General features: G+C 38.5%; 1 protein-coding gene across 1 annotated transcript in view; it reads right to left on the bottom strand.

Moving 5' to 3' along the window:
• Positions 1–14,895, bottom strand: part of LOC139940351 (uncharacterized) — a 34,375-nt gene that overhangs the window by 16,093 nt on the left and 3,387 nt on the right. Inside the window, exons 2-9 of the mRNA XM_071936565.1 lie at positions 13,065–13,156; positions 6,850–6,921; positions 5,338–5,383; positions 4,355–4,474; positions 3,138–3,172; positions 2,254–2,490; positions 1,630–1,757; positions 263–443 (exon numbers count right to left, since the gene is read on the bottom strand). Coding sequence (XP_071792666.1) covers positions 263–443; positions 1,630–1,757; positions 2,254–2,490; positions 3,138–3,172; positions 4,355–4,474; positions 5,338–5,383; positions 6,850–6,921; positions 13,065–13,156 — 911 coding nt within the window. The remainder of the gene's footprint in view (positions 1–262; positions 444–1,629; positions 1,758–2,253; positions 2,491–3,137; positions 3,173–4,354; positions 4,475–5,337; positions 5,384–6,849; positions 6,922–13,064; positions 13,157–14,895) is intronic.

Genomic DNA, 14,895 nt, shown 5'->3' with positions numbered 1-14,895 from the left:
CCACACCCATACCCATCACCAACTCCTCGCACTCATTCCAACCAATGTCCGCAGATGTCTTAAAACAGGCAGCAGAAGAAAATAAAGAAGCATCCCTAGACGTTGTTACCCCTACCCCGCCCTTAACAACACCCATCACCAACTCCTCACACCCATTCTGGCCGATGTCCGCAGATGTCTTAAAGCAAGCAGAGCAGGAAGATTTGTTAATATGAAATCCCCAGAGGGTGTTACTGACTTGGTCTGAATTCATAGCCCTCACCGACTCGGCTTCCTCCTTGCCTCCTCCCTTCGCAGAGGATTTCTTTCTGGATTTCTCCGGCTTGGAATTTGTCGTCATCTTCTTGTTGGCGGTCGCTGCAGCTCCAGCGAAGAAGGCGCTCTGTTGGTCCCAGCCTGCCGTGTCTTCATCTCTGTCTGAATCAGAGCTCTCTGAAGATTCCCTGAAAGAGAGAATACACAAATCTAGAAACCTTAAAGTATGTTTGGTAGTCACTCTTAAAGGCAGTGGACACTATTGGTTAATTACTCATAATAATTATTAGCATTAAACCTTCCTTGATTACTAGTCATGGGGAGAGGTTGATAGTATAAAACATTGTGAGAAACGGCTCCCTCTGTAGTAATGTAGTTTTCGAGAAAGAAGTAATTTTCCACGAATTTGATTTCGAGCATCTGAAAGCACACAACTTCATGTGACAAGGGTGTTTTTTTTTTTCTTCATTATTATCTCGCAACTTCGACGACCGATTGAGTTCAAATTTCCACAGGTTTGTTTTTTTATGCATATATTGAGATACAGCAAGTGAGAAGACTAGTCTTTGACAATTACCAATAGTGTCCAGTGTCTTAAAGTATCCCCTAAAAAATTGAATCTGGAAAAACCATTGCTGTCAGAAGTGTTTCTCTGATTGTGTATGCCAATCATGATTATTCTTCCTGCGTGTTATAACCGCTCTGGATTTTTGGCGATATCTCAAAAACAATTTCTCAAATTCACGTTTACATGTACATAGTGAATAAAACAATAATGGCTTCTTATATCTCGCTCAGGTCCAATAATGCTCCAACACTATTACCCCTGGTCACTGCGCCTTAAATCATTCCTTAAACCATCTCAACTCCCTGGGGAGTTTACAGCCATGTGCAACAAATGCGCAACTCGGCTAAGTCAATCACAAGAACCATCTCTGCCCTTACAGGTACCCATTTACCCCTGGGTGGAGGGAAGCGACTATAGTGAAGTGTCTTGTTCAGAGACACAAGTGTCACGACCAGGATTCAAACCCACACTCTGCTGAACAGAATCACCAGAGCTTGAATTTGGTGCTCTTATCTGCTCGACCACGACACCTGACATTACATGATGTACAAACATTCTGCACATGCCGATGCAGACAATCGAAAGTACGAGCTGACAAACATCACCTCGGACCAATCACAACATATATATGGAGAGCTTGCATCATTGCACGTATATCCAATGAAATCATTGTATCCAATGAAATCATTGGGTCTACAAGACCAGTGTCTGTCTTTAAGGGACCAGTCTATTTATGCACTAGCCACCCATTCCACAGTGAATCCTCCAACACTTAGTCTAGGTACAAGACAACAATTTACACTGACCTGTCAGCAGCTGACTTGGACTTAGCTCGGCCGTCATACTGAGCTCTGGGTTGACTTCTTGCAGAATTTAAGCTATTGGAAATGGTGTTGTTATTTACTCTACTGGAAGACGATGACTTTGTTGCACCCTGCACAGCAAAATAAACAGAGAGATTAGACAAACAAACAGACAGACAGACAGACAGACAGACAGACAGACAGACAGACAGACAGACAGACAGACAGACAGACAGACAGAAAAAGTGGGATGAAAAAGACAAAAACATAAATATTTTAACTTTTTTTCTCTTTTTAATCTGATATGGAACTTAAACTCACAATTAAATTCTGAATCGCAAAATTTGGCTTTTTATCTTAGTCGACTTGGCGAAGAAAATTATGTCAATTGTCAACTTATCATTTTATCCAAGGTGACTTGTTGAGATAAACTATGTTGCTGAGTTGACTGGTTGTTTTGAATAAGTCGACTTAACAAGATAAAATATGTCGGTAAGTTAACTTATTCCACAAAATAAGTCATCTTGATGAGATACATTATGTCGGTAACTCAATATGTGGGATGGTACTCCTGGAGCTCCATAAGTTTCAAATCCTACATAAAGAAAAGACCCATTTAAGACTAACCAGATAAGATGTAGATGTTGTGGAATTATTCCTGTGCTCCGCCTGTCTCTTTGCCTTCTCTGCCGACTCTCTCGCCTTTTTTAAAAACTCCTCTTTTTTAATCGCCTCCTCCTGCATCTTATCTTTCTCTTCCCTTTTCTTGTCTCGTTGACGCTTCTTCTTGGATTTCCGCTTCTCTCGGTTCTTCTTCTGCCGTTCTTCCTCCTTCATCAACTCATCTGCGTTCTTACTTGCCTCCTGTTATATTTTTTTTAAGGAACATTACAGAATTGGTCAAAATTATTTTTAGCATAAAACCTTACTTGGTTACCAGTAATGGAGAGACGATGATAGTATAAAACATTGTGAGAAACAGCTACCTCTGAAGTGAAGTAGATTTTGCAAAAAAAGTATTTTTCCACGAGTTTGATTTTGAGTCCTCAGAATTAAAATTTGAAATCATGCATCATGTCTCGAAATCATGCATCTGAAAGCAAATAACTTTGTGTGACAAGGGTGTTTTTTTCTTTCATAGTTATCTCGCAATTTCAACGACCATTTGAGCTCATATTTTCACAGGTTTGTTATTTTATGCCTATGTTGAGAACCACCAAGTGAGAAGACTGGTTTTGACAATTACCAATAGTGTCCAGTGTCTTTTATAACAATTAACTGTTTAGGAACGCAGAGCAGGGGTAATAGCATGTTGAGAGTCACTGCGTACGAAAAAGTCTAAAACTTGGATCCAGATCTTAGGAGGTACATTGAAATGATGGCATTTCCATCTTTTGTTAACCCCTGGAATTCTAGATTCCAAGGAGCTTTTGGGAACAGTATCCCCAGTGCTAGAGAAGTAGATCCAAGAGCTTGAATTATTTTGGGGAAAAAGGTTTCATTTTACTTACACTGGCAGAAGGTCGGTTGGCTGTATAGGAAAATTCTGTAAAAAATAAATAATAAAAACAAATGTTTTTAAAATTGAAGGGAGGTTACATGATGTAATAGATGTTAAATTTGCAGAGCTTGGGTAAGTACTGACAGTATACATCAGTGTATGTTGGAAATACCAAAATGAATATTCTTTATCCCCAATGCAAATTTAACATCTATTAAATCGTTAGCGGTACTTTCGGCTAAAAATATTGGAATCAAACTGCCTCTAGCTATCAGGCAATCTCTGTGGTCTAGTGGGTAAAACATCGGCTCTATATTGGCCAGGCATGTAGCGGGTCATGAAAAAAAAAAGCGGAAAATTGTTGTCCAGATTTTGGGCCAAAATTACGAACGTAATAAAAGGCTTTAATTAAAAACTGAAGCGTAGACAACACATTCACATAAACAGTAGGCCACAATTCTTACATGTAACAATGTGCTGTGCATCCTCATTTTCAATATATTTTTGTAGCATTCCTTTAGAAATAAATCCACAAGCGCGATGAGTCCTCGTCGTGGACTGCCATATTATGCATTACTTGTCGCAAACAAATACACACTGTACACACAGCGACGTACGGACGTCGCATGGGGGAAAACCATGTGTGCCTAATCTTGTCTCAAGGTGTTGGCTCTTTAGTAAAGCGCCCTCTGTTGGTGCAATTGAATAATGACATTGAAGTACATGTAAAATAGACATCGCGCTGAACGAAAAATGAAGAACAATGGCTTCAATGAAAGAACAAGACAGAGCATTTTACTGGGTCTAGCCCCCGACTCATATGTCAAAATCAAATCAAATCGCAATTAAAGTGCCTCCCGATTCCAGGTACGTGCTGCTTGACGATCTATTTCGGATGTAAAAAAAAGATAAAAGCGGAACGAGAAAAAGCGGAGCTCACAAGAAAAACAAGGAACGGGAAAAAAGCGGAACCCACGAAAAATGCGGACTGGGAAAATTAAAAAGAATGGAAATCCGCTTTAAAGCGGAGATTTCACAGGCCTGATTGGCAAAGGTTGTGGGTTCAAATCCCACCCGGGAAATAGCATGGGTTTTTTTTTTTTTTAAGAACTCAGGAAAGAACCGAGTATACAGTGCACACATCGGTGTAAGGGTAAAACCAAAACTAAAATCCCAAAGGCAAATTTAATATCTATTAAAAAAAGTGATTTGAGGATAACCCCTGACCTGTTTGTTTTTTAGTAAAGTGTCTGTTTTTCTCCACCTGTTCCCACGAGAAGTCATCATCATCACTATCATCATCATAGTCACAGTCGCTGTGCTCAAAAGCAAAACCATTGTAGAAAGCTAAAGCAAGGTTTGGAGGAAAAATTGTCAATTGTCAATTGTCAACTGGACCTGCTAATTCGCAACACCCTTGTAGAAAGCTAAACGAGCGTTTGGACTAAAAATAGAAAAACCCTCAATTTCAAACTGGCCCTGCTTTAACGCAAAACCATTGTAGAAAGCTTCAAGACAGTTGTGAAGAATTTTTTTAAATACTCTCAATTCTACCTGACCCTGGTGACCTCTTGCATTTAAGATATCTGGGTCAAGTTTCCAGGCCTGATACGAATTCACGAAGGCCACGAAGGCGATTGCCTCAATGCCCCCTGCCCCCGGTCATTGCCTTGGTGCCCTTGAAATGTTCCAGTAGAAAATTGCAATTTTCTTGTAGGATGCGTTTTACAAAGGAGAAAATGCCTTGGTGCCCTTGCCCTTTTAAAAACCGAGCACACATGTACAGGCCTGAAGTTCCTTCAGCTCCTTGGGCAGAAAAAATGCTTAACACACATCTGCTATTAAAGCGGAAATGAGCAATGAACAGAACCCGTAACTTATAGAACAAGGGTGCTTTTTGAAAACCTTGTTTGAGAGGGAGGAATACAGCGTTTAACAAGAGGTTCACAAGGTTTGCCCCTTGGAAAAGCCCTTGGGGTACACAAGTTGCAGCACAAACCAGTGTAACTCTTATATAAAAACAGGCGTAATATGTGAGGACTTTTTAGTCAAGGTAATAACACGAGCAGCAGAGTTCGAAATTTGGCAAAGTAAAAGTACAATACTACAACGATGGGCACTACATGGGTGCAGGCAGTGTGACCAGTCAGGCATACATGGGTTAAAGGTAATTTATGGGTAAAATAAATCAAATACTGGTAAACTCTTACCTCTTGAGTCAAAGAATATTTGTGCGAACAGGTCAAACATATCGTCCTGTGAAAACAAAAAGATCACCAAAAAATAAAGTTAGCCTTAAAAACCAAAATTTTTCAGTTGATTCAAGGAATTACACACACAAAATTAAACTCATAAATGAATAAGTACTACAGTGAGAACTTCTCGATTGTAGAATAAGACAACAGTGCACAAACTAAAATAGCCTTGCTCAAGGCAGTCACATTATTCGCTCCGAAAAGACGCAGCTGTAAACCCACCCGCCGTATACTCTGTGCATGGTGTGTGCGATCACACCGAATGACCCACCCGTATACACACTGTCACATCGCACGAATACTGTTCACACAAGTCATCGCACTCGTAAACCACTAACCGCATGCGGAGGCCGTCAGGCCGACAGCCTTGTCGGATCTGTATCTTCCCGTTTTAATGTGTTGTATTGAAAAAATTCCAATAGTGGACGAAATTGGGGGGGGCTCGAGGATATGCTAGTATGCAGCTCATGAATATGTATATCGTTCGTCAGACCTATCAGACAACACAGGATGTGAGGCAAATGAATTATTCATTTTGACGTCCAATCACGCACTTCCCTTATCACGACCTTTGGACCCTATCATGCGTCCGTGGTGGTGGTGTGTGAGGTAAACATGTCTCGTCTTTCGCGGGCATTATGGTAATGAGCTGACCGTGGGAACTCTTCGCTTATTATAGTAATGAGGTCAGTGGCTTCAACACAGATCCTACAAGGCTGTCGGCCTGACGGCCTCCGCATGCGGATAGTGTACGGGGGCATCGTGTCGTGCGATGTTACGCACAGTGAATACGGCTGGGTTTTACGCACAGTGGATACGGCTGGGTTTTTATACAGCGGCGGTCTTTTTTCGGAGTGAATAATTCGACTGCCTTGAGCAAGGCTAAAACTAAAACTTTAAGTTATAGAGCTACATTGTATATTGTGGCATGTTTTTGCCAAGTGGTTCAGAGCACCGGACTCAGGCGCTGGTGTTTCTGATCAGCAGTGTGGGTTCAAATCCTGGTCTTGACGCTTGTGTTCATAAAGCAACACTTAATATTCAGTATAGATAGTTCCCACATGACGTAAATCGTAACCGTATGACGTAAATGGGTCCCATAATTCAAAACATTCAACAAAATGTCTTGAAGGTGCATTGTTTTCCAAAGACTTCTTTGGGGGGGAGGCATGACGTAATCAAAATGGCGTCCATCGCTATGACATCATCATGAAATGTTTCTGTTTGTTAATAATAAAAATAATAATAGATATTGATATAGCATCTTACATAAAAAAAAATCTCAAAACGCTGTACAGTATTTTTTTACATATTATAATAAACATTAAAGCTAAAAAGATATTTAAGCAAAATACAGCGCTGTGATACTTTATTGTGCCAGCGCTGTGAGTACTTTATTGTCAAATACGTGTGTTTATATATGACTGTATGTTTTACCTAAAAATAATATGGCCAAATCAAACTTACCATTGTGAGAACCTGGGCATCCTTGTCTTCCGTTGTGAGACATTTGTAGGCAGCAGATATCTCCTGGAATTTCTGGGAAAAAAGAGAAAGAAAAAAAAATATTTAGGAAGAGGTGTATGCAGTTTTGAATCCCACAATTCCTGCTGATAAACCTGTGTCAACACGTCAGTAGCCAAGTAATGTATACATGGAAGTGCGTACAATCAAAACGTAAGTTGCAGGTCAAATTTCAATTTTCAGCATAAAGTGTCATCTAAAATGTAGATTATTTGGCATAAATTAACACGGATGGTAAGCGATACAAAGAGTTTTTGGGACAGCAGGTGGCGGCAAACTAAATCAGCAGATAAAAATATTGTTCTCGGTGATGTGCACGTTACTCAGAATTACCTACGAACTTAAAATTACCTGCGCCCAATTTCACCACACTGCTTTTAATACCACGATTTCTAGGTAGGCTTGAGTTGGGCACAGAGAGCATACATGTGATTCTGTGGGCTGTAAGCACATCATTTTTGTGCTTACAGCCCGCGGTTAGCAGATCTGTGAAATTGAACTGATATGACAACAACTACAGCTTTGCAGAGCATCAAATCTGTGACTTGCTGCGACTGATCTCCAATTCTCCCCAAATCCTTATTTAACAATTTTAGGGATCCACAAGTTTTCTATTGGTGATTGGTGACCTACATCTACAGATACATGCAGGGTCGTGCTAAGCAATTTTTGCTTTTAAAACAGCTTTATGAAATCAATGCTGACATGACTTTCTCCCACTAAACATTGCTTATTACCAATTCACCGCTTAACAGCTACAGACATTTTTGTTTGACTGTTTATTAGTCATGCTTATGACTCATCCACAATTTCCCTACAGATTTCACGTACATGTACTCATTAGGACTGCTGCATTTTTATAATTCTCACTAGGTCATAGGTGAGCACACACTTATTGTACAAGTGTGTGTGTGTTGTTAGTGTTGCAGCAACAACCTAAAACTAAACCACTGTCTAACAAGTTAATTCCCCATTGCAGAATTTTTGTTTGTATTACTCTGGTATACATGTTTGTCCATTAAAAATGAAGGCACTTGAGAAAACAAACACACTTTGCATCCGTCGTGTTAATCCAAGGTTTTAGCCAGGATTTAGTAAAAGGGTGTCCAAATTTGCTGGAAATTTTAAAACTGGGTGTCCAAATTGTTCACTTACAACAAATCTACATGTAAATGACAGATGAAACAGGGTGTCCAAATTAAAAACAGGGTGTCCAAAAGACACCCAGACACCCATCTGGCTAACACTATGTGTTAACCACGGGTAGGGTTAGGGTTGGACAGTTTCGTCTAGCAATTTTGCTTAGCAAACTATTTTGACTGGAACGTTTTGTGCATAATTGGCGAATGCAAATATTGACTAGCATATATGATGGTTTTTGATCACTGTTTCTCCAACCCTTGTGAATTTTTTTTTTTTAACAACCGAAACCCCCCAAAAGTGTTTCAACATATAAATGGACGTGCAGGCCAACACTAAAAACAATTTTAAATGTTTGACATTCTGTACTTTTAATTTGTAAGGTTTCCTATAACATGTAAACCAAGCATCTGAAAGCAAACAACTTGTGCGACAAGGATGTGTTTTTTCTTCAATTATTCTCTTGCATCTTCGACGACCAATTGAGTTAAAATTTTCACAGATTTGTCATTTAATGCACACGTTGAGATACATCAAGTGAGAAGACTGGTTCTTTGACAATTACCAAAGGTGTCCAGTGCCTTTAAGGACAAAAACGAGCAGATAAAAGGATTAAGCGATTCATTTCAGTTCAAATCTTGAGAATCAAGAGGTTGGCAGTTGAGAGAATTAAAGGAACATCTTGCCTCGGATCGGCCGAGTAGGTCTTTGAAAAGCGTTTGTAACCATTTTTTTTTTAAAGTAAAATGCATATGGGTAGAAAGATGTTGTAAAAGTTGAATATAATGATCCACACAAACATGCCTCGAAATTGCACGGTTTTCCTTTTACCTCGTCGACTAACACGGTCGGCTATTTATGGGAGTCAAAGTTGTGACCACCATAAATGACCGACCGTGTTATTTCGCAGAGTAAAAGGAAAACCACACAATTTCTAGGCAAACTTGTGTGGATCATTGTATTCTACTTTTAAGACATCTTTCCAACCATATGTATTCTATAAAAAACGATCACAAACGTCTTAAAGACCAACTCGTTCGATCCAAGGCTCCTTTAAGCTATTCTTTTTATTTCCCTGTAGCGTTGTTTAATCCTTTGGGGGGGGGGGGGGTGAGGCTTACTCACTCACGGAAAAACATCCTATTTAGAGTCTGCACTGACTTCCTGCTTTCTCAAAATGGTTTAATAACTTTTAAATGGAATTTGAGAATTTTCCAATCACTATGAACCAACTTGGGGCACCCCGACCATGAACTCTTCAACATTTTTATTTTACAACAAATTATAGTATTAAGTTTATAGACAGTGTCACATAATTGTATTATTGGCAAAAATTGCGAAAGTACATACAGTGACACACTAAACACTATTACAAGAAAATTACTAAATATGTATGTTGTTCTAATCATAAAGCCAAAGTACCCTGATAATAAACCGGTACAAAAAAAAGGCAAAATACTCATTCACTCATTTTCTGTTAATACAGAAATGAAAGATTTTCATCAGACTCAAAATCAACATTTGAACATAACGTTGTTTTTACTCAAGATATTACGTAGTGACAAAAAAACACAGACCACCAGACCTAACATTCTAGGTGTTCACCACGGAGACCGAAACCTTCCTACTTCTCGTAACATTTTCTAGAACTTTGTAATCATTCAAACCATTCACTTGCCTGCATAGATTCTATGGTTGAGTAATTACTTATGATTTTATGTTTATTATTTCATTTCTTTATTGATTGATTTGTTTTCTAATCTTTAAATCAGGGAAACCTGTTGACAAACAATGTTGTCTGCCACGAGAATGACAAAAACAGAAAGAGAGTGTGTAGATATAACAGCTGGAATAAACCTCTGTTAAAGGGAGAACACTGACAATTATAGTTCAAATAATTCAAATATCAAAGAAAAATCAATATTTAAAAAAGTCAATAAAAAAATCAATCAAAAAACAATAAAGTAAAGGACAAAACAATTTTTAAAGAAAACTATAAAAATAACCAGGTAAAACCAGTGATTAAAAATATAAACACATTTTGTTAAACAGTTTCATGGGCTTCTTACCGCCAAAATCAGTGCTTAATACGATCACTATTCTCCGCTTACTGAGAGAGTGCCATATTTCTGCGCTACATGTAGCTGTGTAAGTGAATAATGCCTTTTAACGTGATGTCCGCATACGCACAAGGAAAGATTCCCTGCTAACCTGTGAAATATGCTTTTAAGGTAAGTGCGGAATTTCAAGCTACCACTAGTGCGATTCCTTGCTTACCCGATTCCTTGCGTATCATCAGAGCCATGGAATTAGGGCCAGCCAGCACATACAAATCATGATGAAATTGAATGTCAGACATTCATCTCATCACAAAATGGACAACAATTTTCATTTTTCATGTTTCTAAAATCAGAAAGCATTTAGTGTGCATTTAGTATTCAGTCATACATCCCCATGTACAATGTAACATATTACTTTGCACAAGTGCTGGACAAAATCGTAGCCAGTAATTGAATGAAATATCAACTCAGGAACTATTTTTGACAGCTGTACAAATTTGTTGATGTCTGATAGATCTAATTCAATTAGGTGAATCACCGAGGTCCATGAACAAGATTATTCCGTCAAAATAAGCCTAATGTATGTGCGACGTTTTTGTTAGCACAGTGCGTAGTGGGTGGGCAAACAAGTTAAATCCGACAGTCATTATACAATCATTGTGACTAGAGTTCCGTATGCATTGCTAGCATTGCTAGCATAAAACCTAGCCATGAATTTACAATGTAGCTAGGATCTGGAATTGATACAATAATGGTAAGATAAAATAGAAAACACAGGATTTTTACACTCTGCAGTGTTCATTTATTTCCACTTTTATTTGTTTTAAAGTAAGAGTGTAATATTTAGAATACGTCAAGTCATTAGGCCTGTAAACCAATGGGCCTGTAAGACCAATGCCTAGTATGGTTAAAGACAAGAAACAAATGGCTGTTTTTTTGTTTGTTTTTATGTCACCAGACACGGTGGGGGGTACAATTTTTTTTTTTTCCAAAGGCCTTTGCCACAGCTACTCCTAGGGCTGAAACAGGGTTACCCCTTTTACTGGAAATACAGGGCCCAATTTCATAGAGCTGCTTAAGCACAAAATTTTGCTTAAGCAAAAAATTCATTGCTTAGTAAAATCAGATTACCGGCCACTCAATTGTTATGCTAAGTAAACAACAGCTAAATACTAGTCATAAGCAATGAATATGGCATGAAATTTTGGCCAGTAACATGTGTAAAATAAGCAAGCTATTTTCGTGCTTAAGCAAATTTTTTGCTTAAGCAGCTCTATGAAATTGGCCCCAGATGTAGGCGTGGGTATCATGGATCCGAAGCCTGGCCGGTAGAGTAGAAAGCGCTACCTCTCCAATTTTGCGTAGCAAGTGTCACGACTAGCCCTGGACGATATCGAAAATTTTGACTGGCGATATATCGTCAGGTAAATATCGCTGATATGACGATATATCGTGAAGATTTTTGAAAATTGAAAGTACCCTTCAGAAGGGGACAACAATGGCTCAATCGCACGCTAAAAAAACAGTTTACCGCAAGGACGAAGACAAGACAAACAAAACATGACTGTTAAATAAAAAAAAAAATGGACTGCGTAAATTTTATTCAAACCGCCTTGATGAAAATTACTGAATTAACATTACATCCATATTCCATGAAACAGAAAACGTAATATTTTTTTGTTTTACATCACTGGCTCTGAAGCAATTAAATCATATTTGTACCTCAATCGATTGGAGTGTTGCGATCTCTAAAAACCCATGGAGGAAAAACCTGGTGCCGCTATTTTTATTCCAATGCGTTCACAATCATCACTATAGCTGTGTATGGATATTCACAGTTGATTCGCTTGTGTTGGTCAACTCACCGTCAACACGACCGATGCTATTTTATATAGCTGTATGGCCAAAACAGTTCCAAATGCAGGAAAGCGCCCTCTGTTGTCCATGATGTACAATACAAGCTCTGTGAAGAAGCAAGATGGCGGCCGACAGCTTTTGCCGCCTCAAGATATTTTTTTTCACAATAAAAAAACCCTCATTTTATTACCGTTTTATCGTTTTGAGACGATATTTCGATAAATTCAAAACCAACATCGATATTGGCGATATTGTTTTCAATATCGTATCGTGACAATATTATCGTCATATCGTCCAGGCCTAGTCACGACCGAGATTCGAGCCCACACTCTGCTGATCAAACACCAGAGCTTGAATCCGGTGCTCTTAACCGCTCGACCATGACACGCCAAGACATAGAGTACATATGTAAGACCTACAAATGTATATAAGGTGGTTAACTATAGGCCTGGGAGAATTAATCGAATATCCGGTTAATGGCGAATAGGTTTTCCTATCCGTAACTGCGAATGCCTTTTTTTTCTTAACCGGATATCCGCATAGGGCGCGAATACCTATTTATAAACCGGATAGTTTGGTAATTACAACCGGATATTCTTTAATAACCGAATATCCGCGGACGTCGGGCGGCAACTGATATGAAAGTTTTGTCTGAATCCTTATGAAACTTCTTCTAAGACAGCATAAAACAGCATAAATTAAGTATTTAACTATGCTCACCTCCGTGAAGAGTTAAAACAATGACATTTCCAACGTATTTTGTTCAAAGATTACAAAAGTTTTCCTTCACGTCAATCAAGATCAAAAGAAAAAGCAAATCGCCATCTTTAAATTAGATCCGCTCATTTTATTTTAAGAATGAACCGAGTGACACTGTCTAAAACCAATATCAATCCGTCCATTAGATCTCATTCACAAATGAAAAGCGCCCTCTAGCCGCAATTTTTATTTTATTTTAATTTTTTAATTTTTTAAAAATTTTAATTAGCGCCCTCTAGCGGCGAAAAAACTATTCGAATACCCGGTTAATTTCTGATAGTTGGCAAGCGGTATCCGAATAACAAAATTTCACTATTCGCCCAGCACTAGTTAACTACATACCTCAGTTGCTTTGTCGTTGTTTGCATGTTTATCAGGATGCCATTTGAGAGCGAGGTGTCTATAAGCGGCCCGGATGTCATTCTCACTAGCGCCTGTTGGATTCACACACAAACAAAAAAGGAGGAAATTTTCAATTAAAAAAAGATCAACAACATACTTCAAAAGATTGCACTTTCAAAAGCAAAACGCAGACGGTGATGTACCTCAAGTTGACAAAGAAGGTACACATAAACCTCTTTACATTTTATAACATTGTTCTGGTTGTTTTGAGTCATGTCACGATACATTCAGCGTCGGCGGCCCCCTGAGCTCAATATTTCTGCCTAGCACTCTCAGCAAAATACCTTGTGTTGCCAGGCAAAGATTTCCCCCAAGAATGAATTAGAATATTGTCAACTGTGGAAGTTTTTTTAACTTATTAAATAGCCAAATCAGGAGCAAGGTTTAAAGTTTTCTTTCCACATTGCCATTAGCATGTGACTTGTAATTTGGACTGATATTATGTAGGATGGGTTTACTGCAATAAATTTTCTAGTTAGACAGGATGCAGTCTGACCCTTCAGTATAAACTGTCATTTGGCCAGCGGACAACTGCTATGGGAGAACACTAAAGGGTATCAAATGCCACAGAGAAAAAATACAGTAAAAAGGCCATTCAACTTGATTGCAAGTTGATGGCCCCCATAACAATTGACATGAGCAGCTACCTCCATGGTTGGAACCAGGGCATTATGCCTTCTTTACAGTTACACACAAAACTTTTGCCTGGCATTGTACATGGTCCAATAAACATGAATAATTAGTAAATTGTGGGCCATGTTCAAAGGAATTTGAAGTATTGTTATGCTTTGCATCAAGTTACAACCCCTCACCCTTGGTAGACTTCGAGAAATCTGGGTTTAGAGCAGAACCTGAAAACATCTCAGTACATGGCATTGTGTTGTACACCAAACTTGGTTCAAGGACAGTTACAAGTAAATTTTCTGAACAGCATTTTGAGATTTTTTTAATGTAAGACGCTATAATAACAATAATTTCTTCTTATTAATATTATTTTATTATTATTAATAATATTATTAAATCTACTCAGAATACAACTCCAGACCTAAAATTGGCCCACAGCAACCCACAGCAATAGCAATGGAGACTTGTGCTTTTGCTGTGGTGCCCTTTGCAAAGTGCCAATACAAATTTACATTTTCCTCAGAGAGATGCCCATAACCAGAGAAAAACTGTTGTGTCCCTTCAAGAGCTTAGTTCAAGGCCTGCAACTGAACTGTTAAAAACACAAAGGAAGACAACTTCATTGCAAATGACAGGGATAATATAATCCAACCTAGATTGTTTGATTTTTGGTGCTGTTTATAAACAGTAAATATTTACAAACTGGCTAATTTTCTGTGTCATTTTTAGAGATGAATGTCATGCTTAGACGACTATACTCTACTACAAGAGGAATGTTCTACTAGATAGATAGATGAATATTTATACTCTTTTTTTTCAGGAGGAAGGGCACAGCTGCAATGATGAAAAAAGGGCACGGCTAAAAAATTGCCGCGATAAATGTTTTTTAAAAACTTGATGGGCATTGCGGTAATGGGTAGGGGCAACGTGACGTATCAGGGCTGTACAATCATATACAGATCTGTTTTATACCATGCAAAGTTTCAAATCTTTATTAACTTCTTAAAGTTGGGTTTCTTTTCATTAAATTTGATTGTTATACCTCGGTAACAAACTGTGAAGTTTGATTGGTCGAGAATCAATCGTGTGACGCACAACAAAAATCGCATGTTACATGGCTCGACGGGCCGGGTAACATGAAAAGTGA

The sequence above is a fragment of the Asterias amurensis genome, chromosome 8 (genome assembly GCF_032118995.1).
Source record: "Asterias amurensis chromosome 8, ASM3211899v1".
Lineage (NCBI taxonomy): Eukaryota > Metazoa > Echinodermata > Asteroidea > Forcipulatida > Asteriidae > Asterias > Asterias amurensis.
The sequence above is the reverse complement of the archived record's forward strand: the minus strand, read 5'-3'. Positions and strand labels throughout refer to the sequence as shown.